The 24,000-nt window shown below is 34.3% G+C and overlaps 1 protein-coding gene and 1 pseudogene across 1 annotated transcript; both read right to left on the bottom strand.

Moving 5' to 3' along the window:
• Window positions 1-6,422: 6,422 nt before the first annotated feature.
• The window catches only part of LOC137620552 (uncharacterized PE-PGRS family protein PE_PGRS54-like), a 25,807-nt pseudogene continuing 8,229 nt past the window's right edge, over window positions 6,423-24,000 (bottom strand).
• On the bottom strand, window positions 21,822-22,996 carry LOC137620436 (pro-resilin-like). Its single transcript, XM_068350597.1, has 2 exons — window positions 22,975-22,996; window positions 21,822-22,798 (listed from the first exon to the last, which is right to left on the bottom strand). Exons 1-2 carry the CDS (start codon window positions 22,994-22,996, stop codon window positions 21,822-21,824), a joined length of 999 nt encoding a protein of 332 aa, XP_068206698.1.

Raw genomic sequence — 24,000 nt, 5'->3', positions numbered from 1 at the left:
AAAAATAACTAATCATCTCACGGCGGATAATTGTCTCAAATATACTTATTGGGTCTTAAATAATATTTAGGAACATTTACTATCACGTACAAGGAAAAACACCATCTCTTCTTTTATTCAGACTAAATTTATTTATCGGGTGAGTGGTTATTTAAGGAAGCGTAAAATTGTTATGGTAAAGCAAACAATGAAATAAACGATAAGAAAAAAGAAAAAGAAAATAACATGATAAACATTTTTGCAGAAGAAAGACGATTTTCATAGATGGGAACAGTTAAGAGTTTCTGATTGATAATTTATGATTACCCATTAAATAGAAATTTTATTGAATGTGAAAAATATTTTGGAAATAGATCATACAAGATTTATGTAAAGTAAGAAGGGATAAAATGATTGATAATTCAGTGGATAAGGTTCAGGTAAGAAAGATCGCTCTCACTATTGAATCTTCGGTATCTATGTGACCGGCTGTCGTCTTTCCCACCGATATCCCTATATTGAGGTCGGTTGTCAAATGCGGTCTTTCCAATGGTTTATATCGAAGGCATACTCTTCCGCTGTCCCTCCTATCAATACCCAAAATGAGTTAAAAGCATTGCGCAAAATACGATAGGTATTGCCCTCATCATACTTTTTTTTCTAGGTGACTAATATCGGTAATCATAGATATTTCAATCTCTCATACGAATGGATCTGAAAATGGTCGTTACGATATGAAAGACTTAAATCGGGACTGACCATACTAAGCAAGAAAGACAATGTTTCGTCCTTAGAAAGAAATGTAAATTGGGAACAAGAGAAGGGAGATTGGAGGAGTCGTGTTGTTTTCATTTTGTGGAGGTTTTTGCGTAAATATTTGGAGAGCGTTTGTGTGTCCATGGATTAAATTTAGAATGTAGGTGATGGCAATAGGGGTTCTCCATATCAAAGTCTTCATTTAATTTCCATAGTTTCGTCTCCTACTTCAGTGAAGATCATTTTCGTTGTTTACTGAAAACAACGAGTGGTTTTCACATATTTATTTCAAATGGTAAATGTCTTAATTGGTTCATTCCAAACCTGATTGTTTTAATTGAAAGTAATGTCTTATTGTGATTAAGCTTATATTAGTTCTCGGTGGGGTAAATTAATGTATCTTGTAGGTGCTTTAAGGGTTAATATAACGCAAATCTGTTGGTAATACATATTGGATATTCATATTTTATTTTCATGTGATGATTAGATTTTTATCTAAACTTAAAATTTTCCTTTTTTTTTCAAAGCCATTTAAACTTTCGTTTTTCTTATTGTACATCAATAGCATTAATTCATTGCTTCATTTGACTCAGTGTAAACAAGTTTTTCATTTTGAGTTTAAGAAGAAATCAATTTAATCTGGAATATCTTCGAAAGGAAATTGTTCCACGCCATTGTAGGTTGTGCCTTTTGGACGTCCTCTTTATGTAAATCTCTAACTGTGAAGAATTACGATCATTGAAAGTTGTTTGTCTGCATCGTGATCAGACTTGTTTATCTCTTTAGAATTGCCATTTTATTTCAAAATGAGGTTTGTTTCTTTATCTGTATGATTATGTTTTGTCAGATCTTACAAATTTTGTAGAAAAATGTTTTCAATTACTTCATTTATATTTAAAAGGTGCTTTACAAATCAAAATTTAATGTTAAATGGCCTGAAGGTGTTTACCGGCAGATTTGAGTAACCTATATACCAAAGAAGCGGTTCGTGAGTAGAGAGAGAGAGAGAGAGAGAGAGAGAGAGAGAGAGAGAGAGAGAGAGAGAGAGAGAGAGAGAGAGAGAGAGAATGTTCTTCGGCGTGTTTGGAAATGGAAAGTAAATTAATCCTTCTCCTTGAATTCACATGAGGTGTGAATTCACGTGAAATATTGTGACATTCACGTCGAATCTTTTCCGAAATTCACTTGAAATCTTTAACTAGAATCTTGATTAAAATATTGATGAAGGTGTACAAACCTATCAAAGCCTCAAACATAGATATCATGAATATCTAGGTTTGAGGCTTTGATAGGTTTGTACACCTTCATCAACATTTTAATCATGATTCTAGTTAATTTTCTCTTATCCGTTCGAGACACCATTTTGTGTTCATTATCCGGGTGCTTGCTTTTATTATTGCTTTATCGTTTCATTTATCCGCGTGCTTGCTTTTATTATTGCTTTATCGTTTCATAAGTATGCGAATGATCACAATCCCGAATCGGCCCAGAAGCTTAAACTATTTTAACGAAATTAGAAAATAAGATAAAATCAACAAAATTTCATAATTGTCAAATGAAGAAAGCAAGATCTTGCACGAATGCAACTTGGCATTTTCCTAATGAGGAAGAAGTCGAGTAGCAGCTGCTCCGACTGATAGAGACTCGCATATCAAAATTCTCACACGATTCTTCGGGAGATGATAATCTCCCATTAAGGCTTAATGATATGTTGTGGTGCTTTCCAGCATCGTGACGCCCGCACGCGTAAAGAGATTAAGGATGTCTCACAAATCGCAGAAAATTGACGGTTACTCTTGGCCCTTTCCTCTGAGATTGGCTGTTCATTTTTGTCTGCTATTTGTGATTTTGGGTCAGCCTTGATTGGTTAGTCGTTTCCTCCATTTTGGATCTTCCCTTTCATACTTGTTCTTTTCTACGTGAATTAGTAACTGGGTTATTGATGACCTTCATAACTTCCAAAATTTTTCTTATTTTATTTATTCTTTATTGAGTATGGCCTTTGCCTTAGCAAGAAAATATTGTGTTTATTGAAGTGAAATAGCGAGAGTTCTCTCCTTGACACGATTAAAGAATTAATTGGTACAAGTCTGGGTTAGTCGCTTTTTAGCTCACCTGACCTGAAAACAGGTGAGTTCATATGATGGAAGTTTTTCTCTTTGTGTCTGTCTCCTTTTATGTATGTATAAATGTGTGTACTGTATGTATGCTTGCATTTATACATTTTTGTTTATATGCGTGCATGCATGTATGTAAGTTGGTTTACATGTATGTATATGTGTATAGTATGCTTGGCGTATTATTTTCGCAAAATCGCTTTATTGTACATGATCGCTTGGTTGAAAGGAATTTACATTTTGTTTACATGGGGTGCACGCCATCTTTCAAGGGGACATTATTGAAAAATTTTGAAAACATTGATGGGCAATAATAAAATCTAGAATTAAATGGTCAGATATGACAAAATTTACGTGGCTTCCTTATGGAGTGTGGATGCCTCTTTTTTTTACAAACCCTGGCCCACATTTAAGTGGTAAGGCCACGGTACGGATACAAAGGTTTACAAAGGAATATGTTAGAAAAATCTCTCAGTAATTGTGTTCTCAAGAACATTAGGGATAGTGTTTATCAAAATGATATTCAGTCATATTGGCGTAGTGTAGATTCAAGCTTGTTTAGACCATGTCCCCTGGTTGGGGCAACAATAATGATAGAAAGTTTTACGTAGAATGAGTAAAACAAATCTATATCAGGTACTTGCCTGCTATACTTTAATATGCACATTTACTGGTATTTGTATTGCTGGAGGAAAACATTTGAATTGTAGCATCGGAATTTTTTTACCAACAGTTGTTAAAAGTTTTTCTTTAGGTAATTTCTCATTGATCAGTTCAAAGTGTCCAACGCAGTATTAAATAATTTATTACACTTTGCAAGGTAATAAACACAAGGTATATTGGGAAAATAAATCCTGTTTGCTTTTGATAACGTGTCACGCTTCCAGTTTCATGTTTTTTAACAGTTAACTACTGTCTCTTTTATTAGTGAAAATGTAAGTATCATGTGCTTTTACTATTACTATTTCATTCTATACATTACAGTACATATAACGTATATCCAAACTCAGAAGAACTACGCTCATGCAACTAGGAAAATAAGAGATCAGTCATAGAGAGCATTTTCTCTCCCCGAGAGCTGACCTCTTCTATCTTCTCTCTTACATCACTTCTTTTCGAACGCAGTGGTTTAAATTATGTTCGAACAATGTTGTTTTGGAATAGTTTGATTCATTCATATGGGCAATTGTTTAGCGATTCATAGTTATTGTACAGTGTCTTACCCATAAATAAAGGTAATTTCGACGTCATTAACAGTACTTTTACTACTATAATTGGATGCATGGGGAATCCAATAGTAAGTGTTGACGGTAATTTTTTAGTCAGACATCCTGCTTTCCTATTGTAGATTGTGGGTTTTATAGAATTGCCGTATGTCATGATATTGATATATTCAGATTGGAACCTTTTAATAGGAGTGACTCACTGATGATTCCGTCAAAGAAATATTATGAATAGTTTGGAAATAGTATAATAACATCATCTGAATTTAGTTCCGTTTTGAAATTCAAGTTTGTTAAGAGTATTTCCATTTCTTGATTCACAGGCAATTTCTAGAATTTTTGTAGTTTTAGAAAAGCTGTGTCCATTTTGCTGGAAGATTGTGGAATACTTTCCTTTTCGTATACAGATCAAAATAATAAATGTGAAAGGTCATAATGTATAGTTATATATTTTTTATTCAGTCTTTAATGTGCATTTCATTTACATTCATTACTGTAAAATGTATTTTATTGAAATAAATCAAAACTCAATTAGATATTTTAAACTACGTCCCCTGGTTGGGGCAACAATAATGATCGAAGGTTTAACTAGAATGGGTAAAACAAATATATAACAGGTACTTACCTGTTGTACTTTAATATGAAAATTTACTCGTGTTTGTATTGCTGGAGTAAAACATTTGAATTGTAGCATCGGAAATTTTCTACCAACAGTTGTTAAAAGTTTTTCTCCAGTTAATTTTTCATTGATCAGTTTAAAGTGTCCAAACGCAGTATTAAATAATTTATTACAATTTGCAAGGTAGTAAACACAGGTATATGGGAAGTAAAAAAAAAAAATCCTGTTTGCTTTTGATAAAAGTGTCACGATTCCAGTTTTATGTTTGTTAACAGTTAACTATTATCTCTTATATTAGTAAAATATAAGTATCTTGTGCTTTCTTTATTACTATTTCATTTCATACATTACAGTAAATACAACGTATATCCAAACCCAGAAGAGCTACGCTCATGCAACTAGGAAAATAACAGATCAGTCAGAGAGACCATTTTCTCTCCCCGAGAGCTGACCTCTTCCATCTTCTCTCTTACATCACTTCTTTTCGAACGCAGTGGTTTGAATTATGTTCGAACAATGTTGTTTTGGAATAGTTTGATACATTCATATGAGCAATTGTTTAGCGATTCATAGTTATTGTACAGTGTCGTGCCACTAAATAAAGGTAATTTTGACGTCATTAACGGTGCTTGTACCATTGTGATTGGATGCATAGGAAGTTGAGCAGTAAAAGTGTGGACGGTAATTTTTTAGTCAGACATCCTGCTTGTAGATTGTGGTTTTTATAGAATTTCTGTATGTCATAATATTGATTTATTCAGATGGGAAGCTTTTAATAGGAGTGACTCTCACTGATAATTCCGTCAGATAAATATTATGAATAGTTTGGAATAAGCATAATAACATCATTTGAATTTAGTTCCGTTTTGAAATTCATGTTTGTTAGAGTATTCCCATTTGTTGATTATACTCAGGCAATGTTTAGGGTTGCTTGTAATTTTAGATAAGCAGTGATCATTTTCCTGGAAGATTGAGGAATAGATGCTCTCTGCAAGGTGTGTGGTTCACTACTTTCCTTTTGCTTACAGACAAAATAATTAATGTTAAAGGTCATAATCTACAGTATAGTTAATTTTTTTTATTCAGCCTTTAATGAGCATTCTATTTGCATTTATTACTATCAAATGTATTTTATTGAAATAAATCAAAACGCGATTAGATATTTGACTACAATATAAAAATAACTTTGGTAACTTAAATGTTAGTGTTTTTGTTATCTGTAAATAAAATTTTCCTAAAGTGCTGATCGTATGTAGAAGTTATTGGCAATGACTTCTCTCATAAATCGCTAGTGAAATGTGCAAATACTTTTTGAGTAACAGATAAATTTTTGTATTTTTGGAAATTCTGTAATTCGAAAGGATAAGACAAGTGTGTTCTAGTATTTTTTTCTCTGGATGCTATATCTTTTTAATTATCTTAACAGAGGGTATTATTATTATTATTATTATTATTATTATTATTATTATTATTATTATTATTATTATTATTATTATTATTATTATATACTGGTGGATTTTTAAACAATTACCAGGAACAGCATCGTTATCTTTTGATTTTTTAGAATATCTAAATAATGGTCAAATAATACCCAGTAGTTTTGTCATATATTTTTATTGCATTTTAATTCCATTTTTACCTTGACGGTGATATAGAAAAATAAAGTTATTGGATATAAAATATATAATTAATATTTTCCGAAAAGCTAATAAAATATATGATTAATATTTTCCGAAAAGCTAATAAAATATATAATTAATATTTTCCGAAAAGCTAATAAAATATATAATTAATATTTTCCGAAAAGCTAATTTTCGAGGTAAAGGGAAAACTAAGGATAATGAAGAGTAATAATCCAGCATTTAGAAGAAAGTACAAGAACCAAGAAGGATTTTAGGCTCCCTGAAGTTGTAAGACCGAGTTGGAGGAACAAATTCACAAGAAACCTGAACCGTATCTTTCTTCATACTCTAGGGAAGAGGAGTACCGTAGGCAAGGGATGGGGATCCGAAGACGCTGCCGTTTCCATTGCCATTGCCATTGAAAAGTCCGTTGCTACCGTTTCCATTGGCGTATCCATTCGATCCATTGCCAGTTCCGTTCATTCCATTGCCATTACCATTCTGTACATTGCCATTGCTGTAACCATTTCTTCCATTGCCATCACCATTAGTGTATCCACTTCCATTACCATTACTATTTCCGTTGACTACATTGCCATTTCCATTGCTGTATCCATTACTTTCATTGCCATTACCATTCACTCCATTACCATTTCCATTCCTTCCATTGCCATTCCCATTACCATTTCCGTAGGTGTATCCATTACCATTTCCATTCACCCCATTACCATTTCCATTCACTCCATTGCTATTTCCATCGGTGTATTCATTCTTACCATTGCCATTTTCATTGGAATATCCATTTCTTCCATTACTATTTGCATTACCATTCACTCTATTACCATTACCATTTCCATTGACTCCATTACCATTCACTCCATTGCCATTACCATTTCCATTCACTCCATTACCATTTCCATTGGAGTATCCATTCCTCCCATTACCATTTCCATTCATTCCATTGCCATTTCCATAGGTGTATCCATTAACATTCCCATTCACTCCATTGTCATTTCCATTGGTGTATCCATTACCATTCCCATTCACTCCATTGCCATTTCCATTATCATTTCCAATCACTCCATTACTATTGGAGTATCCATTCCTCCCATCACCATTTCCATTCACTGTATTGCCATTTCCATTAACTCCATTGCCATTTCCATTGGTGTATCCATTACCATTTCCATTAACTCCATTGCCATTTCCATTGGTGTATCCATTACCATTTCCATTCACTCCATTGCCATTTCCATTCACTACATTGCCATTTCCATTGGTGTATCCATTACCATTTCCATTCACTCCATTGCCATTTCCATTGGTGTATCCATTACCATTTCCGTTTGTGTATCCATTACCATTTCCATTTGTGTATCCAGTACCATTTCCATTCACCCCGTTGCCATTTCCATTACCATTTCCATTCACTCCTTTGCCATTTCCATTGGTGTATCCATTACCATTTCCATTCACTCCATTGCCATTTCCATTCGTGTATCCATTACCATTCCCATTCACTCGATTCCCATTTCCATTCGTGTATCCATTACCATTCCCATTCACTCCATTGCCATTTCCAGTGGTGTATCCATTACCATTCCCATTCACTCCATTGCCTTTTTCATTGGTGTATCCTTTACCATTCCCATTCACTCCATTGCCATTTCCATTGGTGTATCCATTACCATTCCCATTCACTCCATTGCCTTTTCCATTGGTGTATCCATTACCATTCCCAGTCACTCCATTGCCATTTCCATTGGTGTATCCATTACCATTCCCATTCACTCCATTGCCTTTTCCATTGGTGTATCCATTACCATTCCCAGTCACTCCATTGCCATTTCCATTGGTGTATCCATTACCATTTCCATTGGTGTATCCATTACCATTTCCATTGGTGTATCCAGTACCATTTCCATTCACCCCGTTGCCATTTCCATTACCATTTCCATTCACTCCTTTGCCATTTCCATTGGTGTATCCATTACCATTTCCATTCACTCCATTGCCATTTCCATTGGTGTATCCATTACTATTCCCATTCACTCCATTGCCATTTCCATTGGTGTATCCATTACCATTCCCATTCACTCCATTGCCATTTCCATTGGTGTATCCATTACCATTCCCATTCACTCCATTGCCTTTTCCATTGGTGTATCCATTACCATTCCCATTCACCCCATTGCCATTTCCATTGGTGTATCCATTACCATTCCCATTCACTCCATTGCCATTTCCATTGGTGTATCCATTACCATTTCCATTGGTGTATCCATTACCATTCCCATTCACTCCATTGCCATTTCCATTATAATTTCCAATCACTCCATTACTATTGGAGTATCCATTCCTCCCATCACCATTTCCATTCACTGTATTGCCATTTCCATTAACCCCATTGCCATTTCCATTGGTGTATCCATTACCATTTCCTTTCACTCCATTGCCATTTCCATTCACTACATTGCCATTTCCATTGGTGTATCCATTACCATTTCCATTTACTCCATTACCATTTCCGTTCACTTCACTCTTTCCATTTCCATTGGAATAACCATTTCTTCCATTATTATTTCCATTACCACTTCCATTCACTACATTACCATTTCCATTCACTCCATTGCCATTTCCATTACTATTTTCATTTTTGTAGCTGTTACCATTTCCATTCACTCCATTACCGTTTCCATTACCATTGCCATTGGTGTAGCCAGTACTATTTCCAATCACACCATTGCCATTTCCATAACCGTTGGTGTATCCATTCCTTCCATTGCCATTGCCATTCACTCCATTACCGTTTCCATTACTATTACTGTATCCATTCCTTCCATTGCCATTAATGATGCCATAAGCATATCCAACAGTTGGTTCAACTCCAATGAATTCGTTGACAAAGTAGAAATCTTGAGCGTCAGAGCAGTCGAAGTTGAACCACCAGTCACAGACCAAGTACTGCTGATTGAGGATGGTTCCGTTGGGGCAGAGGAAGGAGTCCTGCTGGCGGCGTCCATTAGGGCGGTCTTGGCAGATGTGGAAGACCTGGCAGCCAGCTTCAGGAGCTGTATCGGCGTAGTATCCAGGCACACTTTGGGCATCACAGGAGAATCCTGTATCAGGGACGTCGGCCAAGACGGGATAGTCTTCTCCAGGGACACCCCCACCAGGAATGTTTTCAGCCAATGCAGCGACCTCCTGATCGATTCCATACCCACCATTGGGAACTCCATAGGACCTGCTTGGAGGTGCACCATAGCCATTACTTAAAGCACCAACGATACCTCCAATATCATTTGGAGCACCATGGGTCACTGCTGCAAGAAGAGCTGTAAAAAGGGAAAAGAATATAGGACATTCCGTTTAGTTAATACATTACCTTTTTTTTTTCATTTTCAAATAAGCCATACCTTATACCCCTCTAATTATCTGGATTCTCTGTATGCCTCGGGATCAAAAACCCAAGGGAATCAACTCGAAGCTTCTGGTCGGGCGGGGAATTGAACCCGGGCCCGAGAAACTGAGGTGGCAGTGACATACAATCCTCGAGTGTCTGATCCCGAGGTATAGAAAGAATCCAGATATTAAGAGGAGTATAATACATGTCTTATTTGAGTATGTATGTATATATACAACGAACTATTTATATATAATGAAAAACCGGTTAGGATTTATATCGCGTTTCATTTCCATTGTAGTACCTTTCATCTCAATATTATGTTTTTTTGTAATTTCAAGTTTGTTTATGCGTAAGGCTTACTTGAAAAACACGTCTAAATATATATATTTTATATTTATATATATATATATATATATATATATATATATATATATATATATATATATATATATGTATATATATATTTACACGTGTTTTTCAAATAAGCCATGTATTTTTTATACAATCTCTGGAATCTCAACGACCTCGTGATCAAAGCCCCGGGCGAAATCATACAAAGACAATGTCTTCTGACCGGCCGGGAGTCTAATCCTGGTCCAGGAAACTTGTAGGTACAGTGACATACCACTTGGTCACGAAGAAAGATAAAAGTCAATGACAATTTTTCTGTACTTATACCTGTCGAATTCAGGTTTTTTGTACTTAGAATTGAAATCAACCCATCTTCACCATCGTAGCTAATTGTCATGTTTTTCACTTGGCATTCGAGCAATGATGAATTTTGCACATTTAGACGTGTTTTTCATATTTAAATAAGCCATATATTTTTTATACATTAAAGTCTGGATTTTCTTAATTACCTCGCGATCAAAGCCCCAGGCGAAATCACACAAAGACAATAGCTTCTTACCGGCTGGGAGTCGAACCCTGGTCCAGGAAACTTGTAGGTACAGTGACATACCACTTGGCCACGAAGAAAGATAAAAGTCAATGACAATTCTTCTGTACTTATATCTGTCCAATTCAGGATTTTTTTACTTTTGATTGAAATCAACCCTTTCTTCACCATCGTAGCTCATTGGGTTGATTTGATTTTTCTTAAGGTATTCCTCATTAATATTAATTCCTACATTTTCCCAATCTAAATTATTAAAGAATTCTTCTAGGCATGCTGTAAATATATATATATATATATATATATATATATATATGTGTATATATATATATATATATATAATGTGTATATCTATGTGTATATATATATATATATATATATATTATATACATATATATATGTATATACTGTATATGTATATATATATATATATATATATATATATATAAATATATATATATATATATATATATGTATATATACATATATATATATGTATATATATATATATATATATATATATATATACATATATATATGTATATATATATATATATATATATGTATATATATACATATATATATATGTATATGTATATATATATATATATATATAGGCTACTTTCACATAACTATTTTGTGTTTGTGTATCATAAAAATTTTCACATTTTCTTACCAAGTAGTACAAGAGCCTTCATTCTGGAGAGATTTTTTTTTGTTTTGTGCTATTAGACTGATGAAGATGAAGAGAAACAGAAGTGGCTGAAATTAGAAGTCGAATGATAATACACCATCATCGCATGTGTATATATACTTGCAGACCATGAGAAGTCCCCTTACCCCTCCCCCCCCTTCATTTATTTACAGTGCATCCTTTCGTACCTCCCAAGATGACCTTATTAGCCACGGGAGTTCTCTACCCCAATCGAAGAAATTTGTGACGGTATTGAACCCGAAGTATTTTTCCTTTTTTGGATAATTCACTTTCCTAATTTATCAAGAGACGTATTTCCGGGAAGAAAATGTTGCGATAACTCCTATCTGTTCTTACGTTTTTTTTTTTTTTTTTTTTTTTTTTTTTTTTCAGGCCTCATGTATTTCATAAGTTCCTGTTTATGCTCTCTCTTATATATATATATATATATATATATATGTATGTATGTATGTATGTATATATATTATTTGTATGTGTATCTTGTCATATTTATAGCAGGTCAGAATTTGACCAGCATTTATCCCGTTACTCACTAGTCCTTTCGTTTAGCAATTTAAAGGTCATCACATTCTCAAAGAATATTATGATATAGATAAAACTTGTCTTTTGTCATGTTTTGTTAATTAATGGCTTATATGTAGTTTCATCTGAGGCATATTATTAAAAACTCGTTCTTACATCAGTGATAATTATGATATATTATGATACTTGATGTATATTTGTGTGAAAAGGAAGCGTGGTAACTCCTGTTCAATGATGGAAACGGCTTTGGAACGTAGTTTAAAGATAAATCGAAATTATAAGAATTGAGAGAGAGAGAGAGAGAGAGAGAGAGAGAGAGAGAGAGAGAATGCTGCTTTTGAGATAGTCCATATGAGTGATGTTTTGGAAGATATTAGGTATGTTTTAGTGACAGGGATCGATTTTCTTTTGTTTTTATTAATCGAGCAACTTTCCATTTTTTTTAATGTTTTAGTCATTGTTTAACTCGAATGCCCTCGTGTTTGAGGTACATTGTGACCTTCTTTGACATTTTTAGGTACTGCACAGAGTTCATTTTTTCCACCAGGTTTCCAGCAAATCCTTCTGCTTTTTATTTTCATTTTCTGAAGAGCCAAAAGCATGCATATGTCTGATGAATGGGAATATGTCAGTAACATGGCATGTAGAAACGTTATTCGGATAAATTGTTATGCAAAACTGTGTGTGAATTTGACCATTTGGATAAACAAGCAGTAATTTTACAAAGTAAAGTAAAGTGATCAAAGTTAAGGAAAGTAAATTGCTGAAAAAGTAAAATTGTTATAAGAACTATATAAAAGAAATTTATCTGGTTTGTTTGGACTTTGATTTTGACGTTGAATGAAAGTAAAGATAAATGAAAATCACTGAAAGAAAATTTTTCAGTAATAAATTCGAGAAACTGTTTCATTGCTACATAAGAAGTGCAATAATTGGTTTTAATAGTAGAATAAGTTAACGGAGAAATTAATTATATATCCTTGAGTACTTTCATCGTATCATTCCGTGGATATTTAGAAATTTTTTTATGAATGGAATTCTTTATACCTTTTATAGTTTATATAGGAGATATTTATTTTAATGTTGTTACTGTTCTTAAAAGTTTTATTTTTCCTTATTTCCTTTCCCCGCTGGGCTATTTTCCCTGTTGGAGCCCCTGGGCTTATAGCATCCTGCTTTTCCAACTAGGGTTGTAGCTTAGCAAGTAATAATAATAATAATGAACATGAAAAAGAAGAATTTATGAATGTACATGAAAGACCTTTTACATCAGTATAATAAATTCTCGTTTTAAGATATCCGTGTAGGTACAGCGCCAATCGAGAGCAAGATTACAGTTCTTATTTTATATTCAATAATACTTTATTCCGCATGTATTATTATTGCCATGATATATTCCACGACGTTCAGGAAATTTTTGACCTTTTGGTTTTGGAACATCACGTGTGAAATTTCCCAGCTTTATAAGCTCTGAGGTCAGACGTCAAGGTCATCGATCTTCGATACTACTTTTGAAATTTTGAAGAAAAAAAAAATAGTTTTCTCTGCTGGGAAAAGGATACAATCTTTTCCTCTATATGCTTATTAGGTTGGGTGATAGTTCATAAATCTAGTTTGAAGTTATTCAATGTATTTTAAGGTTTTTGTGATTTAATGTATCTTACAACTACCATTCATGGTTGATCTAATATATCATAGCTAGTGTATGTGACCCGTCAAAAATGACTGCTAAATATTTAGATAGGTATGAACGCGCGCGTGCACGCTGATTCAACCCTTCCCACCCCCGCCCCCTTCCCTAACTACAACCCCTCCTAGGTATTACTACTCTGAGCGTTACTGGAAATATATATATATATATATATATATATATATATAGAGAGAGAGAGAGAGAGGAGAGAGAGAGAGAGAGAGAGAGAGAACATGCTCTCTGTTATATAGTGGAGATGATAGCAGGAAAGGAGTTACTTAAAATGTGTTTAAGTAGATTCAAATCCTTCAAATGTTTTTCAGGTAATATATTTCATATGCACAGACTATTCGACTTATTTACGAACTGAAAATAACAAAGCTTTCCAACTAATAACGCGTGTAATTGAATGCGAATTGGGCCTTTCTCTGGTGCCTGAAATCGTGACTGAAAGCGCTGAGCGAAAAATGTAACATTTGGGCGTTATTAAAAAAAATGCAAATCGCAAGCATGGGAAGCGAGAGTCCGGCTTTTTCTATTCATATTTCACGGAGCTTACATCACGGACTTTCTGAATCATAGCGTTATTCTTTCTTATGCAAGGTTGTTTATTTAGGCTAGCTTCACACGAGTAGATAGATGCCTCGTTGATTAGAAATCAATGAAGCTCAATGAGGCCGTTTACATGCTGCCCGTTCGGAAGAATTTCTGAGCTGCAGGAAAATCATCTCGTATGAGATATGCCTCCTAACAAGCGGAAATTCTTCCATACTGAAAGAAAAAAAGAAATAGGCTCGTGTGAAGCGAGAGTAAGTTAATAATTCTAATTTAGAGATATTCACTTGGCAAAACAAAGATATGGACAATTTACTGATAACTTTGCAAATTGTCTTTTTTTTTTTTTTTACGGAATTTATATTATTATTCATCCTCATAATATCGAAATTTTTACCTTTAATAGTGGAGCGGATACCTGACAAAATAGTTCATTTTATGATAAAAGCATAAAACTTTGCTCAAAGCTTCCTTGTGATGTTCTTAGAAATAAAACTGTGAACCACTCAATTTTTCCACTTTTCAAGATGGCCGCCACATTTTTAAGCGGCAAAATCCCATTCCAGAATTTGACAAATTGACCATACGAAGTAATTTTGATGACCAGTGGCCTAGATTTGAGGTAAAATATTTATATTTAAGTCAGTATTCACTGTAGATACAATTTTGTGAAAACTGCAAAGGACATGTGCGAAATTAGACTGACAAAGTCATATTGATTCATATATCTTCGCATGTACAGGTGCATAATGCTGTGCATTGCAATCCTGACCTATAGCGCTTACAATTCCCAGTACAAATCCTTTTACATACACATTTTAAGAGCTGTTGACATGACTCTGCTATTGGCTGCAAGTTGGTCCAATATGGCGTCCAAACATTGTCGTCTTTTTGCCAACCCCAACTTAAAGGTGAAGGTAATTTCATAATGCGAACCACAGACTGACCCCATGTCGCTTCACATGCTCTACTAAAGCTGCCCTAGAGGGTGGGATGGCATTATAAGGCTTCTGTTTTCGTGCATACAATTCAAACCTTGCTTCATCGACTTTGTTTGTGTTACTAAAGCGGTCGTACATCACCACAACAAAGTCTTCAATGACTCTCATGTCAGAAGATGATAAGTCATCTGTAGACGAACTAAGTCTTGTAAAAACCGCTGTTGCCTCAGGATAGACATTCCATGCCTGCCAGCACTACTTCTTACTTTTGCCAGCAAATGCAGACACTGTATCACAAACAGAGAAGGCGTGAAAAAATGGCAATCCTCTTGCTTTTGGCCCTAGTGATCTAGATATTTCATGTAAAGCGATTCATCTCAAATCCTTCCCTTTCCTAAAGCAATCCATAGACTTTCTATATTCAAGTCTGCAAACAATGAAACACCAATGACTGCAACATCTGTATTGGAACTTACTATCATGACAGTGACTGCCGTTGACAGGTGCGTCTTTTACATGAAGAAACATTCGAGTGTCGGCCTCTTCGTGGTTACAAGGGGAAACCTGGTATGTTGGTGAATGATTCAGGCAGATTTGATAATTTCTTTGATGGAGGTTTCTGTTCTAGAAATGGAAATTCGCGAGGATTTTGTACACTGGTCTTGTTCGATGTTGAAACACAGATATTCCTGTTCCATGAAATGATGTCATAGCAGTTGTTGAAGAGGGATTGTGGTCAATATTATCTACAACTGACGTGGTGAATATACCTTTCTGTAAAACAGCTGGACAAACTATTCCTTTCTCTAGATATTTTTGCACTGCACCATCACCGAGTCTTGTAGTTTATTTCTATAACACGGTCATACGAAATGCAAATTTCGTGCTGAAAGAGAATATATATGAGATTACGTTTCTTTGTCCTTGCAAATATAAGGAGCTAGACATAAACTGCAAATGAAGGTTCAAGATCTGAAGAATGTTTTTGGCGAATGCTGCTATCTTTGACTCCTTTTTTATGGTAATTGAACAGCAGTAACTGAACAATTGCAAGATCAGAATCCGTAACCCCATTTTCCATCTGGGATTCGATGCCTGGGTCATGTTCAATCATAGATACTAATTCTAGTAATGTATCTGGAATAAGTTCTGATATCAATTCAGGTTTAAAAGTACCAGTAAATTGAACCTTGTGTTGTGACATTTCTTTCCGAATGATTTCTGCTGCCTTTGCCAAATACATGGCATAATTATATGCAGGCAGTTACAAGTGCTATCCCAATATCCTTCTCGAACACAAGCACTGCCTCTCGACCTCGATGGTATGCCTGTAGGTCTGGCAGCTTAGACAGAATGCTCTCTTTCAATCTTGTTTTGTTTACCTTTATTGTAGATGATGAAAAATCACTTAGTCTTCGTTCATATAGCAAACAAAGATCTGCTAGTTTGAAAACTATGCCTCAAGGATTGGCTCTTTGGCATTCCATTATATGTGTTATTAGCTCTGGAAATGCCAGTTCATCGCCAGAGTCGACTTTTTCTTGGTCCGTAGTTGTTTCAAGTCCGTGTAGTAACTTTCTTTCTCTGCTGTATAGAGCTGTTAAGCATTTTGGATGGTACTTGAACTCCTGAGCTACGACATCACCTGAACTAAGCTTTGCAAGCAGCTACTTATCTTGTAATGTTTTCTCACAACGGTTAAGTCTTTCATTGAGTTGTATTGTCATTGCTTCACGAAGTTCTGATATGGGACTCTCTTTTTCACATATAAAACATCTCGCAACATCTATTTTACCTAGCTCTTGAGAAGTATTTTTTCTCGTATATTTATTTGAATCACTTTTGCTCTTGTCTGATGTATCCTTGCGTGACATCAATGTTTCATCTTTGTCTACCTGACAGATAAAGCATTTAGTCCAATCAGTTTCCCCTTTCTCATTGGGAGATATTGACAAACGAAGTCTTTTTGACATTTCAAAATGAAATAACACAACACATATATACAAAACAAAATTCTTCAATTGAGATGAACTATCCCGAGTTTTTTTTTAGCAATTACAGCACAAATTTTATACTTCGACAGTTGAAAGGCCGAGGGATTATCGTTTTACCACCTTCAATTTATAGATACACTTTACTGTATGGGATACGACTAGGTTCGATGCTGTTACCTCTATGCCTAGCCAGATCATTCAGCTAGTGCCATTTAATTCCCGTACGATCTGCACACCATCCAAAGGACAAAAGCCCCGTCCTTCTTGGTTCGGCTTTCCCATGCTTGCATGCAGCTCCCGTCAATTCGGGTACGACACCTTGCTTATATATGGGGCGTATTTGGGAGATTTAATAAAGTTGACACTGAACCCTATGCCCACTTTCACGGCAGCTAGTTGCACCAGTGTGCCCTGGTAGCGCAAGCAACTAGCTCGTTAAAATTGTAGGATCCCCTCTTATTGGCTAAATTGCCGGACCTTGCCCATCCCTCCATTTAACAGTGTAAACCGGTTAACCCTATTGGCCTTGTGTTCCACCCCACTTCATCATCCTTTCATGTTCATTTTATTATCCTTTAATGTTCATTTTATCATCATTTCATGTTCATTTCCCTGACATAGCCGAAGTTGCGCTGCTTGGGAGTACATAAATGATCAACTTTTTTATGTCGCCATTTTGGTTTTGACCACCATTTTGTAAGAAACCCCTGGTGAGTTATAGGCAATATCACTTACACTATCATAATGTTAAACTTGCAAATCTTTATAATTGAGTTATCAAAGAAACTAATTTGGTAAAATATCAAGTTTAACCACCCAATTACTAATAAAATGAATAATTCGGGTAAAATTTTACGCATACGCACTTAAAATTTTCACGACATTGTATTTACAGTGATTACTGACATAAATATAGTGGTTTTCCTTCAAATCTAGGCCACTGGTCATCAAAAGTGCTTCATATGACCCACTTGTCAAAATCTTACGTGGAAAATCAGTGGTTCTGCCGCCATTTTAAAAATGTGGCGGCCATCTTGACAAATGGAAAATTTGAGTGGCTCAGAGTTTTTTTTTTTTTTTTTTTTCATATAAACACCATAAGGAACCTTCATGCAAAGTTTGATGCTTGTATCATAAAATTAACTAATTTGGTAAAATTTTAAGGTTACCCGCCCTACTATAACTCCATTGAAATGTTATGTATTTATTATTCAAAGTTTGAAGGAATATAACTTACTTAACATTGGGTTGAATCAGTGTACAATTTGTTTATTCATATCTTATGTTAAGCCGTATTTCAACTGAGTAATTTGATAAAAAATGATGTAAAGCATTAGGGTTATGAAGGGACACGCATTTTAGTGTATTGAGGTTGAGTAGAGCTACGAATTTTAACTTAGCTTCCATAGTTCCATATCTACTCTTTAAATTTAGAAAGTGATGCTTACTATACAGGTTTATGATTCTCAATTTAATATATGTGTCCAAGAATCTTAATTGTTCTGCATAGCAAAAGATTTTTTCAGTAAAATATATTGAAAATAATTGACAACATAAAATATATTTCAGTTACCATCTAAGAACTATTTCTTTAAGAAGATGAACATGCTCTGTATTGATAATAGATTCTAGTCTAAGAATATATTATTAAAGAAATTTAATGTATATCTATTTTAGAAAGACACCAGCCCTTATTATTTTCAGAAACCAAATCGTAAGAGATCCCTTCAAGCGCAAGCACGCTATTTCACAAGCTTAAAGACTTCTAATAACTGGTTTTTATGTTCGCTAATGGTCTTCGGGAACATCATGAAAAATTTAAGGGAATTAAAGTTGAGGTTATGCATTCTTTAAGGTTTTAGTAATAGATTCGTATAATTATGTGCATTCTTTACTCTGTGTACATAAAGCTAATTTTCTTTTATGTTGAAATAAGAGTTCAATTGAAAGTTGTCCTATTCGGAATTGTTCAGTGCTGTTTCGAATAGCTGGTTTATTTGTTCAAAAGAAACTTTTACATCTTAATTAGCAACTCGTGCAACGATTAAACTTAATTGCGTTTCAGTATTTTGTTTTAACTATTTGAGTATAAATATATGTTTCCCCATTTCTTCGTGGATAAGATATTAAGTGTCCAAGTAAATAAAAACTATTTTTAAGAAAAGTAAAATGAATTTATTTGCAAACATTTAAGAAACTGTTGTGTGCTCCTGGACTAATGGGAGAATTTGCAGACGCTAGGAAGAGTGGTGGGGGGAGAGAGTTAAGAACACCTGGTTAAAGTTAAAACAATTTCTCTGCTTGAATTCGCTCGAAGTCTTGCATTTACTTAATCATGTCTCGTTAATTCCGAGAAATTTGCATGTATTACATAACTTTATTTACGATTTCTGTATCATCAGCAAACATTTTGTTTTTATAATGTGTTCATTGTTTAGGTAATGGGGATGTAATGATCCCGCTTGTGACATCAGAGAATAGTTCTATATGTATATATATATATATATATATATATATATATATATATATATATATATATATATATATGTGTGTGTGTGTGTGTGTGTATGTATGTATGTATATATATATGGATATATATATATATATATATATATATGTGTGTGTGTGTGTGTGTGTATGTATGTATGTATATATATATGGATATATATATGTATATACATATATATATTTATGTATTTATTCATTTATATTTGTGGAACGAATTCTGGAAGGTGTCATTCAAAAATGTCTTACAGAATTACAATTGATTACATAAAATACGAAGGAAAACATTTTCATAACTGGTAATATTGTATCTAACGAGAAAGAGATGATCTTTTTGCCCAACCTAAACCTAATTTTTGTATGAAAGCGTTGCCACATTTACTAATACAGAAGAAAATGTGTTTTTAACTGCCGAGAACGATGGATGATCGTATATTAAGAGTCTCATGCGCATCTTTTGAAGATGATGATCTCCCATTAAAGCTTAATGTTATGTTGTGCTGCTTTACAGCATCGTGACCGGAGCACGCTTAAGAGATTTGGGATGACCCGCTAATCAGGGGAATTTGTGAGTCTCTCTCTCTCTCTCTCTCTCTCTCTCTCTCTCTCTCTCTCTCTCTCTCTCTCTCTCTCTCTCAAGTCCTTTTCATGTACCGTCTCTATTTTTTTTTTTTTGTTATCCATCCAAATTCTATATACTAATCGTTTTCATTTAGCATATTTTTTATTACATTATTATTAGGCGAAGCCTTATTGATTTGATAAATGTTTTCCAGATTTTAAAAATAAAGCAAGATATTGTCCATATCGTAACAAAAGACGTGTAAGAATTTATTTAGAAAAAAAAACCTCCAACCTCGAAGCATTCAAAATCCATTAAGATTATGATTGAAAGTTATTGCTGGCACTGTTTTCCTTTTTTGTTTCCATGCATTCTTATTGACATTTGTATGGAAAATTGTGTACTGTTTAACCTTTGATTATAAAGTTTTTAATGAAAGAACAAATTCTGTTGTTGACGCTGATAAAGATGCTTGATTCTTTAATATTCCTTAGAGCAAATTCAAACAAAGTCGCATGTAAGAATCAAATAATAGGATATGTTACCGTCTATTAACAACGATGATCTGGTTTAGAATACATTTTGGCAGATGTTTTATTATGGTTGTTTGAAAAGAACTGTCATGAGAGGCGTGGATATTTTACTCATTGATTCTAACCGAATCCTTTCTGTCTTTCCCATGTTTTTTTGCTAATTTTACTTCATTATCATTCCATTTCTGTTGAACCAATATTTTGTTTCGTAGATTTGGCTCTCCCAATTTCCATTCCAATTTTTCTCTCTTTTATATAAAATTTTAATCTTTATTTATTCTTTCTCCTTTACCTGTCCCCTGATTATATACAATACCCTTGAGAGTTATCTTACGGGTACTCGTGCCAGAAGTTAGAATTCTGTGAAACCTTTGGTTTGATTCTCTGGGAATATCACTGTAGTCATATATACCCTTCGGAAGCTACCTAAGGAACCTTCCATCAGGACGTCATGGCCATCTCACCCAAAAATAGATTTTTCGCTTCACTCAAAATCCGTTTTATTCTTTCTCCTTTTCCTGTTCATCACTCCAGACAATGTTTTTATGATTTTCTATAGAAAATTACATACTAATTATTGTATTTTTTCCTTTAAAGGAAGCTATTAGGAATATTATTCTTATTGTTTGAAGGAGGAATTTCTTTGAAACATAATAACCAGAATAAAATGTTGTCAACATTTCGCTCATATTTTTGTATTCTGAGCGTAAATTTTTCGAAGCTATTTGACTCCTACATAATCACACACCATTTTCCTAGATATTTTCATACCATATCCTTAAATATGTTTCTTTCACAGGTACGGCTTTATTTTAGAAGTTAGGGTTCAACCATAATACATTTGTAGCTCAACTTTTTATGTGGTTTAAGCAAAGAAAATGGGGAATAAAGTAAATTTATATCAATATGAATGATTTTATTTTAGTCAGACTAGGTCAGTAGGATTTCTGTGATATCCAGAGGTAACTGTGGTCTGATGTTTAGCGTTCTTTGTTTATTTATATCTGTCTCAAAAACTTTATTACTGTTTTATGCCCCTTTGGAATATGCATCCTATCAACAGCTGAAAGGTATAATATTTGATAAAAGATATAGTTTCTATCGCATTTTATTCATGTTTAGCTTTTAGATTAACAACGTCTGTTATTGGTAACTTCATGAAGGCTAAGTAATAATCTGCATAGAGTTTAGAAAGGGGCTCCATAAGATGTGGAGAGACCATTAGCGCTATTGCCACCATTGCCGTTGTTGTATCCATTGCTAGTTCTTCTAGCTCCATTGCCGTTGTTGCGTCTATTTTTTCCGTTTCCTCTGGCACCGTTACCATTGCCATATCCGTTTCCTCCATTACCATTACCGTTGCTATATCCGTTTCCTCCGTTTCCATTGGCGTTGCCATTTCCATTACCATTTCCATAACCGTAACCAGCGTTGGGGTTTACTCCGATAAGTTCGTTGACAGAGTAGAAGTCTTCAGCATCAGCGCAGTCGAAGTTGAACCACCAATCACAGACGAGGTACTGTTGGTTGAAGATGGTTCCGTTGGGGCAGAGGAAGGAGTCCTGCTGGCGGCGTCCATTGGGTCTGTCCTGGCAGATGTGGAAGACCTGGCAGCCAGCTTCAGCGTCAGTGTCGGCGTAATATCCAGGGACATTCTGGGCGTTGCAGTCGAATCCAGTGTCTGGGACTGAAGACAAGATTGGGTAGTCTTCACCAGGGACTCCACCTCCTTGGATACTTTCAGTCAAGGCAGCGATTTCAGGGTCGACCCCATAGCCATTTGTTGGGGCGCCATAAGTGTTGCTTGGAGGAGCAGCATAGCCATTCCTAGGAGCCCCATTTGATCCCCCAAAGCCATTTCTTTTGTTTCCAGAAGCATTTGAGCCCCTGTTGCCATTGGGGGCACTGTACCCATTGCTGGGGCCACCGTTTGATCCCCCAAAGCCGTTACCGTTAGGGGCACTGTACCCATTGCTAGGGGCACCGTTTGATCCTCCAAAGCCATTGCCGTTAGGGGCATTGTACCCATTGCTGGGGGCACCATTAGACCCTCCAAAGCCATTACCTGAAGCGCCGTTTGAGCCTATTCCATTAGAAAAACCTCCATTCGGAGCTCCATAGTTGCTTGATGGGATCCTCTGGGAGGCAACCAAACCCAAGAGAGCTGTAGAATAATCTTTTATTAGTTTAAAGGTCTAGTGGATATAAAATATGGTAAATTGCTTGTTCAATAGTGATGAATTAGAATATTTTCTTATGTTTAGTTATTAATTTAAGAAATGAATGTATTAAGTAAATATAGCTCAATATCTTTCTGTTATCAAATCCATAAGTAAATACATGCAATGCAAAGAATTGACATCTATTGTATTCTTACCCAGTGTTATAGCAGCCTTCATGGTTTGAAAGGCAACTTTTAAAATAGAGTGGATAGTAGTCGTGGGAGCTAAGTAGATGCGAGACAGTGAGATGAATGATTCTACCTCTCAGATATAGTAGCATATATACTGATCTCCAAAGAAAAAAAAATGGGAAAGTAATATCTCCGCCCGTAATTTTCGTGTATTCAGTATATGAATCAAAGCAATGCATTTACTTGTAACGTAAAGAATTGTATGTCTTAACATGTCCGTTACCAAGAACGAGTTTCGTAACGTTGCTATACAAAGATCATTTCGATTGATGATACCCTTCAGGCAATGTTTCGCAAGGCACACTACTGCAGACCGTTTCGTGAATTTGAAATCCTCATGATTTAAGCGCATGTATTGAAATGTGTATATATGTATATATGTATATACAGTATACACACACATATGTATATATATATATATATATATATATATATATACATACATATATATACATATATATATATATAAATATATATATATATATATATATATATATATATATATATATATATATATATATATATATATAATCACTGGTAGCTTTCCTTCTCCCAAGGAAGACTTGAAATGTATATATGTTTACAGTTAAATATTTACATCGATCATCTTTATATATATATATATATATATATATATATATATATATATATATATATATATATATATATATATATATCTAAATATATATATACATATATATATATATATATATATATATATATATATATATATATATATATATATTTATTTATATATACATATATATAAGTATATACATACATATATATATATATATATATATATATATATATATATATATATATATATATATATATATATATATATCAATACACACACATACTGATATTTGCATATATATACTCCAAAGTATTTTGCTACGCAGATGAAAGCCCACTGCATACCGTGGCTGCAATTAAGGAAGTCAACTAAC

Source organism: Palaemon carinicauda, chromosome 27 (genome assembly GCF_036898095.1).
Source record: "Palaemon carinicauda isolate YSFRI2023 chromosome 27, ASM3689809v2, whole genome shotgun sequence".
In the NCBI taxonomy this organism is placed as follows: Eukaryota; Metazoa; Arthropoda; class Malacostraca; order Decapoda; family Palaemonidae; genus Palaemon; species Palaemon carinicauda.
The sequence above is the reverse complement of the archived record's forward strand: the minus strand, read 5'-3'. Positions and strand labels throughout refer to the sequence as shown.